Source organism: Olea europaea, chromosome 18, assembly GCF_002742605.1.
Source record: "Olea europaea var. sylvestris chromosome 18, O_europaea_v1, whole genome shotgun sequence".
NCBI lineage: Eukaryota > Viridiplantae > Streptophyta > Magnoliopsida > Lamiales > Oleaceae > Olea > Olea europaea.
This window is the reverse complement of record NC_036254.1, coordinates 31,015,949-31,031,910: the sequence shown is the minus strand read 5'-3', so window position 1 is coordinate 31,031,910 and position 15,962 is coordinate 31,015,949. Positions and strand designations below refer to the sequence as shown.

The following is a 15,962-nucleotide window of genomic DNA, read 5'->3' as shown; positions in this document are numbered from 1 at the left end:
CTTAATTGGTTAGGTAAAAAAATATTATTCAATTTAATTTATTCTTTTAATATTTCGTTAATCATGTGTTTTATTTATTTCATATTTAATTACTCTATTTCTATTATTTATTTCAATAATATTTATTCGATTTCTCGTTTCACTATTTCTTTATTTAATTACTTAATTGGTTAGGTAAAAAAATGTTATTCAATTTATTTATTCTTTTAATATTTCGTTAATCATGTGTTTTATTTATTTCATATTTAATTACTCTATTTCGATTATTTATTTCAATAATATTTATTCGATTTTTCCTTTTACAATTTCTTTAATTCATTATCTTAGTTCGTTAAGTAAAAAAAGTATTGTTTTTTAATTTATTCTTTAAATATTTCGTTATTTATGTATATTATTTATTTCGATTATTTATTTGAATAAAAATAATAATATTTATTCGATTTCTCGTTTCACTATTTCTTTAATTAATTATCTTAATTGGTTAGGTAAAAAAATATTATTCAATTTAATTTATTTTTTTAATATTTCGTTAATCATGTGTTTTATTTATTTGAAGCGTATATTTAAGTAGAAATGAACAAAAATTAAAACTCAATTTAATTTATCTTTAAATATTTCTTTAATTTTCTTAATATATTATTTCTTTTATTTTTCATTTTATTTCTTAACACACACACAACAACAACAAAAAAAAAATTATATATATTTGACGGACCCGGATTTGGGCCGGTTAGCCAGACCCGGACCAAATCCGGGTCCGGTCTGGTCCGTAACGGACCATCTGGTCCGTTACGGACCAAACCGGCGGGCTCGCCGGAAACTCCATTTCCGGCGAGCTCCGTCCCTTTTTTTCACTTTTTTTCAAGATTTTAACCTCAAATTCAATATTTTCTTACATTTTAACTATAGAAACATGAATTTAACCCATATTCATATCCTAAACATTCAAACTTTCACAAATTCAAAGTAGTTATTTATAGAAAACATGTCTAACCTTCAAGAAAATGACGGTCTCCGGCGAATCCGAGGTGGCTCTAGTCTTGGTCGAAGTTGGGGAGGTCCGGGCAGTCCATAGGCGACGTCGACGGTCGGTAGCTGATTTTTCCCTTTTTTCTTTTCTTTTTTCTCTCTATTTTCTCTTCTCTTCTTTCCTCTAAATGAGGGTATTTTCGACCCTACACATTTTGTTTACATTTTCTTTTTTTTTTTTTTTTTTTAACAAATAACTTGGTCAAAGGCTATTATGGAAAACATACCGGGTGGGACAGCCATTGCCCACCATTTCCTCCATTTTGTGCCAATTACCCATTTAGGTAACTTACAAACACCCCCCTTAAGTTGTTTAATCTAGAAATCCCTAAAAACATTCATCTTCTTCCCAAACAAGAATCATCTTCCTCCAAAAAATCCCAAAAAAATCTTTCAACAATTGATCATCATACAGATTTCACGCAATATGTAAACTCTATTATCGCACAAATCAAAGTCTGATTTCACCTTGTGTTGATTGGGGATTTATTGCAAGCATAAAAACCCTACTTGAAGGAGTATGTAACAACATATTCTCTCTGAAATTCCTTTGTTTTCTATTATAGCCTTTATCTGATACTAAGAAGTTTAAGTTGATATTGGATTTGAAGCATGAAGGGAAGCATGTGTTTAACAAACTCTCACTTGTAGCCGATCATTGTTTGGCCAGACTCCCAGAAACACGCCCAGAAATGAGCGAGGCTTTAGAAATGGTGAATCAAGTTGTGGAGGCATCAATAGGGACAGGCGATCCTCAACCACCTCTAAGGAGTACTGCGTCGATGGCAAGTTTTGAGGAAACCGAAGCTGCTAAAGGCAAAAGGAGATTCATGGATGTGAAAATTAGAAATACTGGTTGCTTGGTTCATAAGTGGTCAACAAAGCTTGTAAAGACCGCCTGATTTTCACCGTTTTCTAGATATGTACGAGATTGTTAGTAGAGAGATTGTAATGGATATCACAGGGCCAAGAAAAACTTGTCCTATTATTATCTATAAACGTTACAAAATCTGGATTGTTAGAAATGACGACTGTGTTTATGTGAATTTAGATTTTAATGAAATTTTTGTTCGGTATCAAGTAATGGCTGATGAAATTTTTATTTATTTATTTATTTTATAGAGATGATTCTGCCATGTAGAAAAAAAGTAAGAGCTTTTAGCAGAAAATTTAGTCATTATTTTGCATACATCAGCTTCAGAAAACTACTCTGTCCGTCCAAGCTTCGGGTACTCTTGCTCAAAGTAGTTCGCTATCAAATTTCCAATGAAACACTATGGGCAACCACTCCAGGCACTGCCTGTGTATTTTTTGGAAAGTATGTGCTGTGATTGGTTGAGGTAGAAAGGAAAGAATAATAGTTTGGCCCCAGGATAGAGCTTCGAATTTGAAAACTTTTGATGCAGATTCCGCTAGTTTCTGGGTTCCAATTGAGGGAGGGAAATACAGTCTGCTCAAGCAACGGAAGCCATTGATATTCCTTACCCATTCTCAGTGAAGTGTGCAATATTCAAAATATTTCAATGACAAATTGTCATTCAGTTTTTATTATTAGAAATTAGTATTTTTAAATATACTTCATATATGAAACAGTATTTTTAGTAAAAATTACATAGTAAAACATGAAATAAAATTTTTGTAACGATGCATATATGTCATCGTCCTATGTGTGAAATATTAAAATCTAGCCATGTTTTTAAAAGAATAAATATTGTAGTTTATTCATTTTGATACCTTCATGTGTATTTGCGCAGGCCTTTGACAGTCAATAGGAGCATTTAAAGTAAGCCTCAAACATAGGAGAGGTATTTGATTCTCCTCTAAGATGTCCAAAGGTCTCGATTGCTGCTTAGACCTTGCATGGAATAGAGCCATTACGGGATTTTCCATCCATTGAAGCGCATTAGGCATGCAAATGGTACGAAGAATGCATGCGATACTGTCGAGGTTGCAAATTCTGAAGAAGGAGTCATTTGTTGATCATTCAATTAGATATCGACACGAAGCATGTCAACACATTTGTGACATTCTTTTGTGTTGGTTGATGTGCTTGAGCAATTAACCAATTTTGTATTTTATAAGATGGAGCTTCAAACATTGTTTTTGAGAAAAAATGCCTCGTATATGTTTCTTGCATTCTTTGGCGCGCCTTTATGCATTGAGTCAAGTACCACCTCATCATTTAACATCAAATTCTATGACAAACATCTAAAAGATTAATCAAAAAAGTTTGGATAGGTTCGAGTCCCACATACAGGGAGAGGGAGAGATTAACGTAGACCGCATTTAAAATTTTCCTCAAGTCAACAAATTTTTGTTTGTCTGAAAAGAATCTACTGATTAGGTTGGGTTTGGAATCAACGTATACCTTCTCTTCAAAGTATACACGTTTCTTAATTTCCATCTTGTTTGCTTTTGTTTTCAATTAGCTAACAGCATTTTAAAATTGGGAGCAGTCTTACAACTATTTTGAGTAATAAATTATTGATTAATTGTCCACTTTCATCAATAAGTCAATGGTTTGCAGGACAATTTGTTTAATATTGGCTAATGAACAATACTGTGTTTACAAGGGAGCTTTTTTTTGGAGAAATGTACAAAATTCGGCTTAAGAGATTCTCATTGGGTGTTGGACACCACCAAGCGAGGGGGGGGGGGGGGGGGGGGGGGGGGGGGGGGGGGGACTGAATCTTGTTTTCGATAAATATGAAGTCGGCAACAATTCTTTTGGATCCTGACTCTTAAATATACAAGACAACCTTTACTACTAGCCAGAGACAGAGACAGAAATGAGCCACTCCCAAAATTGGTATCACTAGGGTCCAAAACCACATTTTGAAGCATAAACAATAATCAAATGAGAACAAAAAGAGCATCTCATAGTAAATGGATTGATGCCTTGTATAAATATAGCTTTAGTCTCTATACAACCTACCCAGTCACCTATTGTCTCTTCTTAACATTGATCAATGGCATTCTTGACAGCAATTTCTAGCAATGAAAACTTAGTACTTCACAAACACCTTAACAATGGCTTCTCTCTGCCACCAAAAACTTCTTTCAGCCACCACCTTAGTATTATCTGCATGAAAACTCAGCCTACCCATGTTGTAAAGAGTTCTATTTCTCAGTCATTACAAGCCCAAGAAGAACTAGTGACCTCCAAACCCCTAAACTTAGTATTTCCTGAGTTCAATTTTGATGAGTATATGAAATTGAAGGCAAAAATGGTGAACAAAGCTCTAGACGAGTCAGTTCCTTTGCTAACTCCAATTAAAATCCATGAGGCCATGAGGTACTCCCTTCTTGCAGGAGGAAAACGTGTCCGGCCTGTATTATGCCTTGCTTCTTGTGAAATAGTAGGAGGAGAAGAATCCATGGTTATGCCCATGGCTTGTGCGGTTGAAATGATCCACACAATGACACTCATTCATGATGACCTCCCGTGCATGGACAACGATGATCTGCGCCGTGGAAAGCCCACTAATCACAAGGTTTTTGGGGAAGAAACTGCTATTCTTGCGGGTGACGCACTATTGTCCCTTTCTTTTGAACATGTAGCAGCCAAGACTCCAAGAAATGTGTCACCCCAGAGAGTGATTCAAGCCGTTTCTGAACTCGGCTCTGCGGTTGGATCACAAGGGCTAGTTGCAGGGCAAGTGGTAGACATAGCCAGCGAGGGGAAACAAGTGAGTTTGGAAGAATTAGAGTACATTCATGTGCACAAGACATCAAAGTTACTAGAAGCATCAGTTGTCTGTGGAGCAATTTTGGGTGGAGGACATGTGATTGAAGTTGAGAGGCTAAGGAAATATGCTAGATGCATAGGATTGCTTTTTCAAGTTGTGGATGACATTTTGGATGTTACTAAGTCATCCGAGGAATTGGGAAAGACGGCCGGCAAGGATTTGGAGAATGACAAGGCTACTTATCCAAAGCTTTTGGGACTCGATAAGGCCAATGAGTTTGCCGGAGAACTGGTGGCTAAAGCCAAGGAAGAGCTCAGTTACTTTGATGCTTCCAAGGCCGCGCCACTCTATCATTTAGCTAATTATATCGCGCACCGGCAAAATTAATTTCCTAGATAAAAGGAAAAAGATGTTTATTTCTTTGTGATTTTCTGTTTTCTTCTCCCTACTATATTTTGTACAGAAAAGTTGTCTTGATTTCAAACGAACAGGGGAAGTGAAATGCTATGAATATATACACTCTTCGGTAGTATGATTAAATGTTTCTTTGTTTCTTGATTGCAAATTGATCATTACGATCATATGCTTAATATTGGAAGACTTCCTAATAATGTCGAATTTCTACGTTGTATGATGCATAAAAGAGTTTGTATGAGTCGTGGAATCATCCGAGAAAGGTTCAAAATGATGGAGGACGGAGGACCACGAGCTAGGATGGCAATGGACATGGCAGCGGCCACCCAGCCAGAGCTTAATGGTGATCGGGCCGCGACATGCAAGGATTCTTGCATGTCTAGCGGTGCCCTCCACACACCAGAACAGGTACTATGCACTTGTTCATTTTTAATTTTAAAAAAAAAATAAAAAATTTCCACGTCCTTTCACATTTATGTAACCGTATATATAAATGATTGTGGCTCTTATGATGTATTGTAATTCTATGAAAGGGTGTATTAACTTTAACATTTATAAATTGTTTTCATTTTTTAGATATATGAAAATCTATCTTGTCCTTTTTTCTATTTTCTTCTAATTGCTATTTTGAGTTTTTGCTTTCTTCAAAACCATACTTCATGTCTGGAATAATGCAGAACTTTATAATAAAGATTCTCTTATATATTCTCTTTCGTCTACGATGATTGGCTTGTTTTCGTTAGTGCATAGACACCAACAAACACTTCATTGATTCATTGTATCTTGGATCCTTACTTGGATCAGTGTACACTCATTATGTAATGGACAAATAAAGTCTCGACGAAAGTGTTATCCCATGCCTTGAAATTTCATGCTGGGTCGCTATTTCAAGCCACTATAAAGGACCCCTTCACCAACTTTTAATACGATGGATTCCATTGAGTTAGATACGATAAAAGAAATATATCTCATACGCAATTTTCCTTAATGATGTCCAGTCATGTCCAAACTAGTGTCTTTAATATTTTGCAAATATTTTCAATTTGAGAAACAATTACAAAAAATATATAGTTAAGAATGCTCAAACTAAAGCAATGACATTCTACAACTTATGAATTCCATTGTTCAATGAGAGAAAAACGGATCATCAGTTAAACGAGCTGCAACTTCTCTCTGAACTTTGAGCTTCTTTTCAATTTAATGTCAACATTTTCTGGTTAAAATGTTGAGATTTCAAAATGCCCTTCTTCCTTTAATCCTTGCTTCTCTTCCACAAGATATTGTGCTTCTTTCATGCTTCATATAAGACTCAACTTTTTTAATCACATTTCCTTTAATCACTTTTTCCTTATTTTTTTAATCACATTTCCAATTAATACACTATTCAAAAATTCATTCTTATCCCCTAAAATGGGGCTCAAACAAGGGCAGACTAAAGTTGGTTTGTTTGGTTGGTTCAAGGTGTTGAGTAATTGCTATTTTTTGAAATTATATACCATTTTTTTGTGGAAAATTTGCAGTAGCGGTCCCTAACATTTTCATATTTTACAAACTTTATCCTAATCTTCATTTTGTGCCAATGAAGGTCTCTAACATTTCATAAGCATGCACCTAAGGTCCATCTGGTCAGAAACCGTTCAAAACATCATCAGTTGATAGAGAAAATTCTTTGAACTATCTGCTATCGCGATGATTTTTATTGGATGTTGATACCTTTTTGGACGGTTTTATTGAATGTTAATTCTTTAATTTTTTAGGTCAACTAACGGTGTTTTGGACTGTTTCCATCCAAATGAACCTCAGGTGCATATTTATGAAAGGTTAGGAACATCCACTAGCACAAAATAAAGGTTAGGATAAAGTCTGCAAAAAATAAAAAGGTTAGGAACTGCTACTTCAATTTTTCCTTTTTTGGTTGTAATAACTTAGGCGACTTGACCATTGGGTTGACCTATTTGGGGAACTCGACCAAGTTCAAGTCTGCTCGTAAGACAAATAATAGAAGTGGACTAAATATTTTCTATCAAACAAAAAAATCTTCATTAAAATTAAAATTTACTCAAAGTCATATGATCTATAAATATTCTTTTGTAAAAAATTAAGCCAACAAACGAACATTTTCTAGATTATGTCCCTATTTAATTTAGCTAAAAATTGATTAAATTCTAAATCAAATTAAACAATTAATTTTAATCACAAACTTCATTGCCGAGTCAAATAGCAATGATTCGAAGCCCTTCTTTTTACACTGTTTCGAAAACCCAATTCACAAATTTTCACGAGAAATGTGTGGTTAAAAGTCGTAAAAGGTATTGATACAATAGAATATACCGTAAAAATAAAGTTTTTGACCAACTCATAATTTCAAATTTGTTAGTCGAAGTCATACATCTTCTGATGAGTGTTCCATATACTTCAATTCCCCTTTTAACAATGGCTAAAAAAAAAAAAAAAAAAAAAAAAAAAAAAAAAAAAAAAAAAAAAAAATTTTTTTTCAAAAGAGAGAAAAAAATTTTTTTTAAAAAAAAAAAAAAAAAAAATTTTAAAGAAAAAAAAAAAAAAAAAAAAAAAAAAAAAAAAAAAAAAAGGGAAGAATACTTTTTACATGCATGATGAGAATAGCAGGTCGAAATTTTATATCTCAAACCCTGAGATCCTCTAATTTTTCTTGCACTATAAAATTTCATTGTTTGTCGTGATATGAACACAAATTGTTAGTATCGAATTAATAATGCAAATTATTATGATAGGCGCAATCAAGAAACCTTCACCTCCAAAATTGAATTTTCGAGAAATTCAAACTACTTCAAATACTTAGTGTGTGATATAAATTCTTCACTCCATTTTCATTATTTGGACTCTTTAAATAGAGATGCACATTAGAGATAATTCCACTAAATCCTAAAAAATGGGATACAATCACACTATGACGTAGTATGCTCCACGAATCCTACTACTACTTCGACTTCTTCGATATAAAAGCGTAAAAGACTCAAAGTGGTGCTATCAATTAATATTGTGATGAATTTTAAAAATTCTTTTAAATTTAGGTGTTAATAAAATCCATTAAAACTTAAGTGTCCCTACTTAAGATTTTAATGAAATTCAATGACTTTTTTTTTTAATTTAGATATTATCAATAACAAGTGAATTTATAAATATTTCATTAATAAAGAGGTTTTGAAATATTTGGATGGATTTCAAGCTTAAAAATACATATAATCAAATTTTTGAAATTTCACCATATTTATGAAATTTGTGAAAATCTATTCAAATCCAATATTTTAAAATCCATTAAAATCTTAATAGCTTCTATTAGTTGATAATACCATATGAACATAAAAATAAACTAATTAACTTTAAAAATAAAAGAGTGGCTTGCAACAGCCTCTATTAGATAATGGAACATTATTGACAAATAACTTAAACCCTTAAATTTATAAAAATCTTAGAGAGTGCGTTTGATTACCTATATTTTTCATGGAAAATGTATTTTTTTTCACTCAAATTCCTATTTTGTGCTGTTTGATTGGTATTTTTTTTATGGAAAATATTTTCCCACTTTTAGTCTCGTAACCATATTTTCCTCAAAATCAAGAAAAATATTTTCTTTAGAAAGAGTAGAATTTTATTTTCCACGGAATTTACACACTCTCTCTTCCTTATTTATCCACTCTCTTTCATTAACCCACCAATAAAAAATTGACAAGTGTAATATTTTCTAAATTGAAAATTAAACCAGTCAAATATATTTAATTGACAATTTCCATACAATCTCCAAATGCTTTCCCCCTCACTATTTATTCCATGAGGAGTTGTGGGAAGAGGCAAAATTTTTAGATTTTCGCTGGTAAAGGATTTGGGGAAAATGAACTAGGTTTTAAATTGGGAAAATCAGAGTTGAAGATTTGGAAGAGAAGATACGTTGTTTGGGAAGAAATACCTAATTTTCTGGGAAGAAAGCATTTTTGGAAAGGAAGAAAATGTTGTTTGAAGGAAAAGGGTTACGTTTCATTTAATTTTTAGTGACCACTTATCAATTATTAACGATGTTTGTGGTCACGTAGGAATTTCGTTTGCTTCATGGAAATTTTTGCCTAGGTGGATGGATGGAAGTGAAACAGGTGATGGATTTTCAAAAGTGGGTAAGCATTCAGTAACCATTTATTTTTGGGTGAGCAAGTAGTAACCAAACTTAAATGTTGGTGATTGGTGATTTAGTTAACTCATTTTTTTCCTAAAAAATAAAAAATAAAAAAAATAAAAAAATCACCCGTGTCTTCTCTTCTCATTTGGATCGGCTTCACCATTCTTCGCTTCTCATCGGCTTCACCACCATCTCCTATCCAACCACCGGATATTGGCATCTACATAAAATCCTTAATTGTATCCAAGAAACTGGCGTGTGAAATTGGCTCCAATGGGTAATTAAGGTAGAAAATTTTCAGCTAAAATATGGTTAACGATTCGAAATTATTCATTTTGAATCCCCTTTTCAATTTTTGTTTTCATTCAACATTTATTTCAATTTGGTGATTCATGGTACTTGCTTCAAGTTCAATTTGTCCCCAATTTGATGTCTTGTTAATCTTTTATTAATATTTTTTATTTTTGTTATTGTTACTGTTTTTGACATTCATTAATTTTATTTTATTTTTTTTGTTTATTTTTAGATTACAAAAAAATGCCTTCGTACAAATGGTTAATGATTTATCACCCTAATTCTTGTTGCATCATGGAGGATAATTGATTGTTGTATGAGCCGTGGACATTTTTCTAATTTTTTTTTTCTCCGTTTTTTTGCTAGTTCTAAGGGAAAGAGTACCTTATACAATGAGAATCAAGTTCAAAAGGGAAAAGAATCTTCAAAATGTTGGGAGGAGATAGAATTAGCTTCTTGCCAGATGCGATAATTGGTCATATTCTTTAATTTCTTTCTACACAATCTGCAGTCCAAACCAGCATTTTGTCAAAGAGGTGGCGAAACCTTTGGACTTCTATCATCAATCTTGATTTCGATGCAGCTGATTCGATTGCATTTCACGTGGATCATGTACTCAGCTGTTGCACCTCAAAACAGATTAATAGTTTCTGTTTGATAGATGATGGTGTTAAATTTGACCATGTTGATAAATGGGTGAATGAAGTAGTTCAACGTAACGTACGCAAGTTTTTATTTGAAGGATCAACGATTTCGCCGTGTATTTTCACATGCAAGACCCTAACATGTCTAATACTTCACTGTCATGGTCCATTTTCCCCAAGGAATATTCCTACTTCTTTCCATCTTCCAAATCTGAAAATTCTCAATACTGATCTTATATAGCCTTCAGGTGACTTCACAGAGAAGCTTTTCTCTAGTTGCCCAGTTCTAGAGGACTTAACTATTGAGGGATCTGCAGATGAAAATATATTCACTATTTCCTGTCCACTTTTGAAGAGATTGACAGTACGGCTAGAAGCGGATTGTGGGATATTGGTATGGAAATTGGTAATTAATCCCCCAAATCTCAGAGACTTATTTCTTATTAATATGTTCACAACGGAATACATTGTGGAGAATCTGGGATCAGTAGTTACAGCAGAATTGAGAATGGGATGTTGCGCTACTGCTGAATTATTTCATAGTCGTGCAGTTAGATTTCTCTGGGAGCTTGGCATCGTGAAATCCTCATCGATGGATGAATTTTTCATAGCTGTAAGCTGCTCTATTTCTATACATGTTTTTTGTATGTATAATGCTATTTAACACCACTGGTGTTAGCCTAGGTGATAATAATGTGACATTAAATTAGTTATTTAATTTTACCTTTCATTGAGTCAATAACATCATGCCACCTATTTTGGTGTTGTAGTGTCAATGGTGTTAGATAATATTATTCTTTCTGTATATTCCGTCATGTAACATGATCTTACATTTTATTGTTTTATCTCAATTATTTGAAATTAATGATTTCCACCGTGGACTATTGTGATTACCATTTTCTCCCCTTTGAAGGTACCTAGATCTGCCCGGTGCCTTCATCTGCCTACTTTCAGTAACCTCACCAGTCTAGAGCTGTGCGTAAATTACTACACTGATCAGGGAATGATAGCTTATCTTCTTAATATCTGTCCAAACCTAAAATGTCTACTAATTCGTGAGGTAGAGGGTTACAATGAACAGTATTTGGTAGTTTCTGCTGCTTGAAATTTTTTTATAGTTTTTAAATATTCATTCTACTGTTTCTCTTGTTAGGAGAATGATGAGGATTTCCTTGAAGAGGAAATGCAAATCAGTCTCCTTAGTGATGTAGAAATGGTGCCTGAATGCTTGTTATCTAGCCTTGAAGTTATTGTGCTATTAGGATTTCACGGAATTGCACAAGAGATGGAGACGGTAAAGTATTTGTTGGCTAATGCTCGAGTTTTGAAGGATCTTACGATCTCACCCTCGTTTATTAGTCTAGAACTAAAACTTGAGATTTGCAAACAATTGCTAGAGCTTCCTAGGGGTTCAACAACTTGTGGAATTCATTTTGACCAGGGGTGGAGTAAGGGGAGGAAGAAGTTTTTGTTTCACCAGGCTCATACATAAAAGAAAAGAAATTCAAAAAAAATTTCTTTTACGTTTAAGAAATAAATAGGCCGTGATTTTGACTGAATGTGTAGGCATTATCGTTTTAGATCATTATGATGCTCCTTTCCCTTGAAGCTGACAATGAATATCCACTTGCATTAAAAGAACATCTATTAGTTTCCTCTTTTCTTAGTTCATATGGTAAATCATGCTATGGAGTTACTGGTTGGTTGGTTAGTATAAATAGTCAAGTACTTATCAAGGGTAAAAATCATTTTGTTCATATGTGATGTCGAGATGTTCTTGCTTTTTTGGCATAAGGAGAAGCTGAAGAACATTTTAGACTGCGTTGACAATTGAGCTCGACTATATATTCTCTCTTTTTGTGCTTTTTACTTGTCAATTGCATTTCTGATATGCTGAACTCCAGAGAAATGAACAGACTATTAGACAAAATTGTTACTCTTTTTTCCTCAATCGTATTTGGTAATGTTTATTTGAGCACAATAGTATACACAGAATAACTAAAGACCAATGGGATGGACTGCATGGAAATGGTTTGTAGGCCAAAGGGAGTGGGCGGTTTGGTTTCCGTGATTAGGAGTGTTTCAATAAGGCCCTGGTGACAAAACAGACGAGACAGCGTTCTCCAATCTGGATTCCCCGCTGGCTAGAATCTTGAAAGGTAAATATTTTTGGAAGGTTGATTTTTTGGCAACTGGACCCAAAACTGGATCATCTTTTCTATGGAAAAGGATTTTCTGAGTAGATTGATGCACATCTGGATTGATTGTGATCTCATTTTAAACCTGCCTTTGAGCCGACTAGGTAAGGAGGATATGGTAATTTGGCACCTTAAGAACAAAGAGGTGTACTTGGTAGTAGTGTAGTGACTCGTACTTGATGACGGGACGAGCCAGGAGCTGCTGGTTTCATTATCAAATGAATCATGCAACCTTATCTACTTTACTCAGATAGTTGTTTTAAAAGGTTGAACCCCAATCTTAAGGGTCTCCCACCGTTCCGCCCCTGAAGCATCGTGAGAGAAGTTAATCACAGGATGTGTCCCAACAAGCTCAAGAACAAGAGCTGTCTGTACACTGGTGCCCACAAAAAGTCTCAATCCATATTTTAGGAATTGAATTCTCACACTGTGACTGCCAGTAAGACTGAGCATACATCACCCTTATCCTTTGCACCACTCAGATAGTTGTTTTACATCTTCAACAACTTACCGAGGAAGCCCTGCTAGATGCTTGGGATACACCCAACTAGAAACTAAAATAGAAATTACTTAGCAACAGATAACTATTGCCACTATATTTTACCAAAAACCAGGCCTAAAATTATCTTTATCTGGTCCAAACCGATGCGCGCCTTGTGTTAAATATAAATCTCCAAACCAGTTTATAAAAATTTCCATAAGTTCGACTTTCATTTGTGGCTATCTGAAAATAATACATCTCATTAACTTTAATCTAACTTCCCAACCTACAAAACAGAAATGGAAACAAAGAAAACAAGGCTTGAGTTTGTAACTGTCATCATCAGCTGCTTCTATATAGGAAATATGCTTATTGCTGTTGTAAATAAATTTAAGTTCTTCTCCAATGTCCCAAACTTTCTTTCCATTTGTTGATATGTGAACCAAATTGTTGTTTGTGCACACAAAAAATCCGGTCTTTATATACCTAAGATTCTAAGAAATTACACATCCAGGTGCACTATTTCTTAGTCAAGGTGCCACAAGTAAAATGGCCTACTTTGAACATTCTGTCTTAAAGTATGCAATCGCTTCAGCTCGTATGCGTTGTAAATCAACATTCGCATCCCATATATCAGGTAATAGTCTTTGATCATTCTCCAACCATTTCAGTGTAAAGTTTATGAGCTCTCATTTTGTCTCCCTTCTGCAAGTGGCCAACAATCAGCGTTTCATAGACGTATGAGCTTGGAACAAATGATCGAGCTTTCATTGTCTCCAGATGCTTGTCCGCTTCTTCTAATCTCCCACACCGACAGAGACTGATAATCAATGAAGTGAAAACTGACGAATCAGGCATAAATAATTTGTGTTCCATCTCAAAATAAAGCTGTAGAACTCCCTCGACATCATCATCTTTACCATAGCCTGCAACAAGATAGGAATATGTACGCTTGTCGGGAACAAACCCTTTATCTAACAACACGGTCAACATCTCATTAGCCCTCTTGGCATCCCCATTTTCACACAGCTTACTAAACATCTTATTAACTGTTGAACAACTAGGAACAAGCCCCATTGTTACCATTCTCTCACAAAATTTCAAGCTAGCCTCCAATCGTCCAGAAGTAGAACAACCTTTAATCAAATGATTAAAGATTTCGTCATGTGGCTTTAGGCCCACATTTTCCATTTCTTCCAACAACCCAACTGCCTCCTCAATCCTCCCCTTTTCACAATATCCCTCAATAAACAAACTATACACAAAAGCATTCCCTTCAAAACCTCTCTTGAGCATTTCCTCATAAATCTGCTTTGCAGCACCCATACTCCCCATCTTCACCTTTGCAAAGACAACCAAAGAATAAGAAATATTATCCAAAATCATATTCCTTTGCAACATTCCCTTCAACAACACCACTGCATTTTCAATTCTTTCCTCCTCTATCATCCTATACACCAAACAAGCATTTACAAGCAACGCAGGAACTGAACACCTCTTCCCATGCATTCTCTGCACAATATCAAGATATTTCTTTAACTTCCCTTCTTTACACAAAGCACCCACCATAATCCTAACAGTCACTTCATTTGGATAAATTCTTGTCTCGACCATGTGCTCATACACAGCCCAAACTAAGTGGACTCCATCCGATTTTAGCATAACATGAAGCAAAGTATTAAAACTAATCACACTCAATGTAAACCCATGTACATTCAAAAATTTACATGCATCAAGAACATCATCAGCCATTCCCAACTTTGCACAAGTTTGTATAAACAAGTCAAACACAAAAGGAATTGAGCCAACAACTTCATAGCTATCAATCAATGAACGAAGAACTTTGAATACTTGAGAATTACCATTGGAGGATGTTTTCATTAATGCTGATTCTAGCAATGCCTTAGCATCCTTGATAAGCCTCGATTTTACTAATATGTGAATTGCTATGCAGTAATTGAAAAGCCCATGTTTGAAATTCATTTGCTGCGCTGACCAGTGGAAGAAAGTCAAGGCCTTTCTTGAATTAATGGGTTCTTTGAGCTGTAGCAGTATGTTTTGAATTATGGAGTTGGTAAATTGAACTGCGCTGAATTTTTGTGCAAGGGCAGTCCAGTTAAAGCCTTTGTGTAGAGATTCGAGTATAGAGTTGACGAGTTTGTCCTCAGCAGGGTTTTGTGGTGGTCCATTTAAGGTGTGATTATGGGTGGAGAATGTCAAGGGAATGCATAATTTAGTGTAATTTTTGGGCTGAAAGATGCGAGACGAAATACCCATTTTTGTAGGGCGGGGAGGGGGATCAGTTATCACCGCCGGTTATGGTATATGCATTATATCGCCTTTCCGGCTTCTGATGGCCGTGGTTGAGCGATGGTTGTGAATGAACAGATTGGGGGGCTGGAATTGGAGGTCGGCAGGCGTAGCAGGGGCTGAGTGTGCCGTGGTGGCGGGGGAAATACCTGAAATTGACCTGATTTTTCAAAATAGCCATTCACTTTTCTAAACATTTTGGATTACCTAAAATACCCTTAAACAAATATTAAAAAACAACCCTTTATTTAATATAAATCTTCTATTTAAGTCCTTAAAAAATTAACATATAATTTTTCTAAAAATTTGTGAGAATTATTAATGACTAATTATAAAATAGAAAAACTCAAATATAAGAGAGGACCATATAATATAAAAAAGGTTGTTAAAAAAAAAAATGAAATTAAGTTTGAAAAAGAAATTGATAAGATAGGATATCAAAAACAATTATATGCATCACAAGAAATATTAAAATGCTTCAAAGAAAACTTATTAGAAAATTTTGCTAAAAGAATTGTTAGAACAATAATTATAAAAGATATACAAGATATCATAGATAAATTGGAAAAAAAGGAAGAAAAATATTTCAAAATATGATATACCTTTTAGAACAGATATAGATATGATAACAGATATTGATATTATAAATTCTCAGACATTATTAGACTTTGAAGAATTACTTAAAAATCTATAAGAAGGCAAATAAAAAATAAATTAGTCTTTATCTTAAAATTTTATTTTAACCTAATAGTAAAA

At 34.2% G+C, this 15,962-nt stretch overlaps 3 protein-coding genes and 1 pseudogene across 3 annotated transcripts; 3 read left to right on the top strand and 1 right to left on the bottom strand.

The window, feature by feature from the left end:
* Nucleotides 1-3,980: 3,980 nt before the first annotated feature.
* LOC111368146 (geranylgeranyl pyrophosphate synthase 7, chloroplastic-like) lies at nucleotides 3,981-5,411 on the top strand. Its single transcript, XM_022989376.1, has one exon. It carries the CDS (start codon nucleotides 3,999-4,001, stop codon nucleotides 5,103-5,105), a length of 1,107 nt encoding a protein of 368 aa, XP_022845144.1. The 5' UTR covers nucleotides 3,981-3,998; the 3' UTR covers nucleotides 5,106-5,411.
* A 4,573-nt stretch (nucleotides 5,412-9,984) lies between these two features.
* LOC111367010 lies at nucleotides 9,985-11,843 on the top strand (annotated as a pseudogene).
* On the top strand, nucleotides 10,452-11,337 carry LOC111368145. Its single transcript, XM_022989375.1, has 2 exons — nucleotides 10,452-10,830; nucleotides 11,131-11,337. Exons 1-2 carry the CDS (start codon nucleotides 10,666-10,668, stop codon nucleotides 11,320-11,322), a joined length of 357 nt encoding a protein of 118 aa, XP_022845143.1. The 5' UTR covers nucleotides 10,452-10,665; the 3' UTR covers nucleotides 11,323-11,337.
* A 1,704-nt stretch (nucleotides 11,844-13,547) lies between the features above and the next one.
* LOC111367009 (pentatricopeptide repeat-containing protein At1g66345, mitochondrial) lies at nucleotides 13,548-15,173 on the bottom strand. Its single transcript, XM_022987688.1, has one exon. It carries the CDS (start codon nucleotides 15,171-15,173, stop codon nucleotides 13,548-13,550), a length of 1,626 nt encoding a protein of 541 aa, XP_022843456.1.
* Nucleotides 15,174-15,962: the final 789 nt, after the last annotated feature.

Bases quoted from the DNA above. Each gene is read 5' to 3' on its own strand.
- LOC111368145 (XM_022989375.1), top strand. From the start codon at position 10,666: ATGTTCACAACGGAATACATTGTGGAGAATCTGGGATCAGTAGTTACA. The intron at 10,831-11,130 runs GTAAGCTGCTCT...TCCCCTTTGAAG, and splicing joins TGGATGAATTTTTCATAGCT to GTACCTAGATCTGCCCGGTG.
- LOC111368146 (XM_022989376.1), top strand. From the start codon at position 3,999: ATGGCATTCTTGACAGCAATTTCTAGCAATGAAAACTTAGTACTTCAC.
- LOC111367009 (XM_022987688.1), bottom strand. From the start codon at position 15,173: ATGGGTATTTCGTCTCGCATCTTTCAGCCCAAAAATTACACTAAATTA.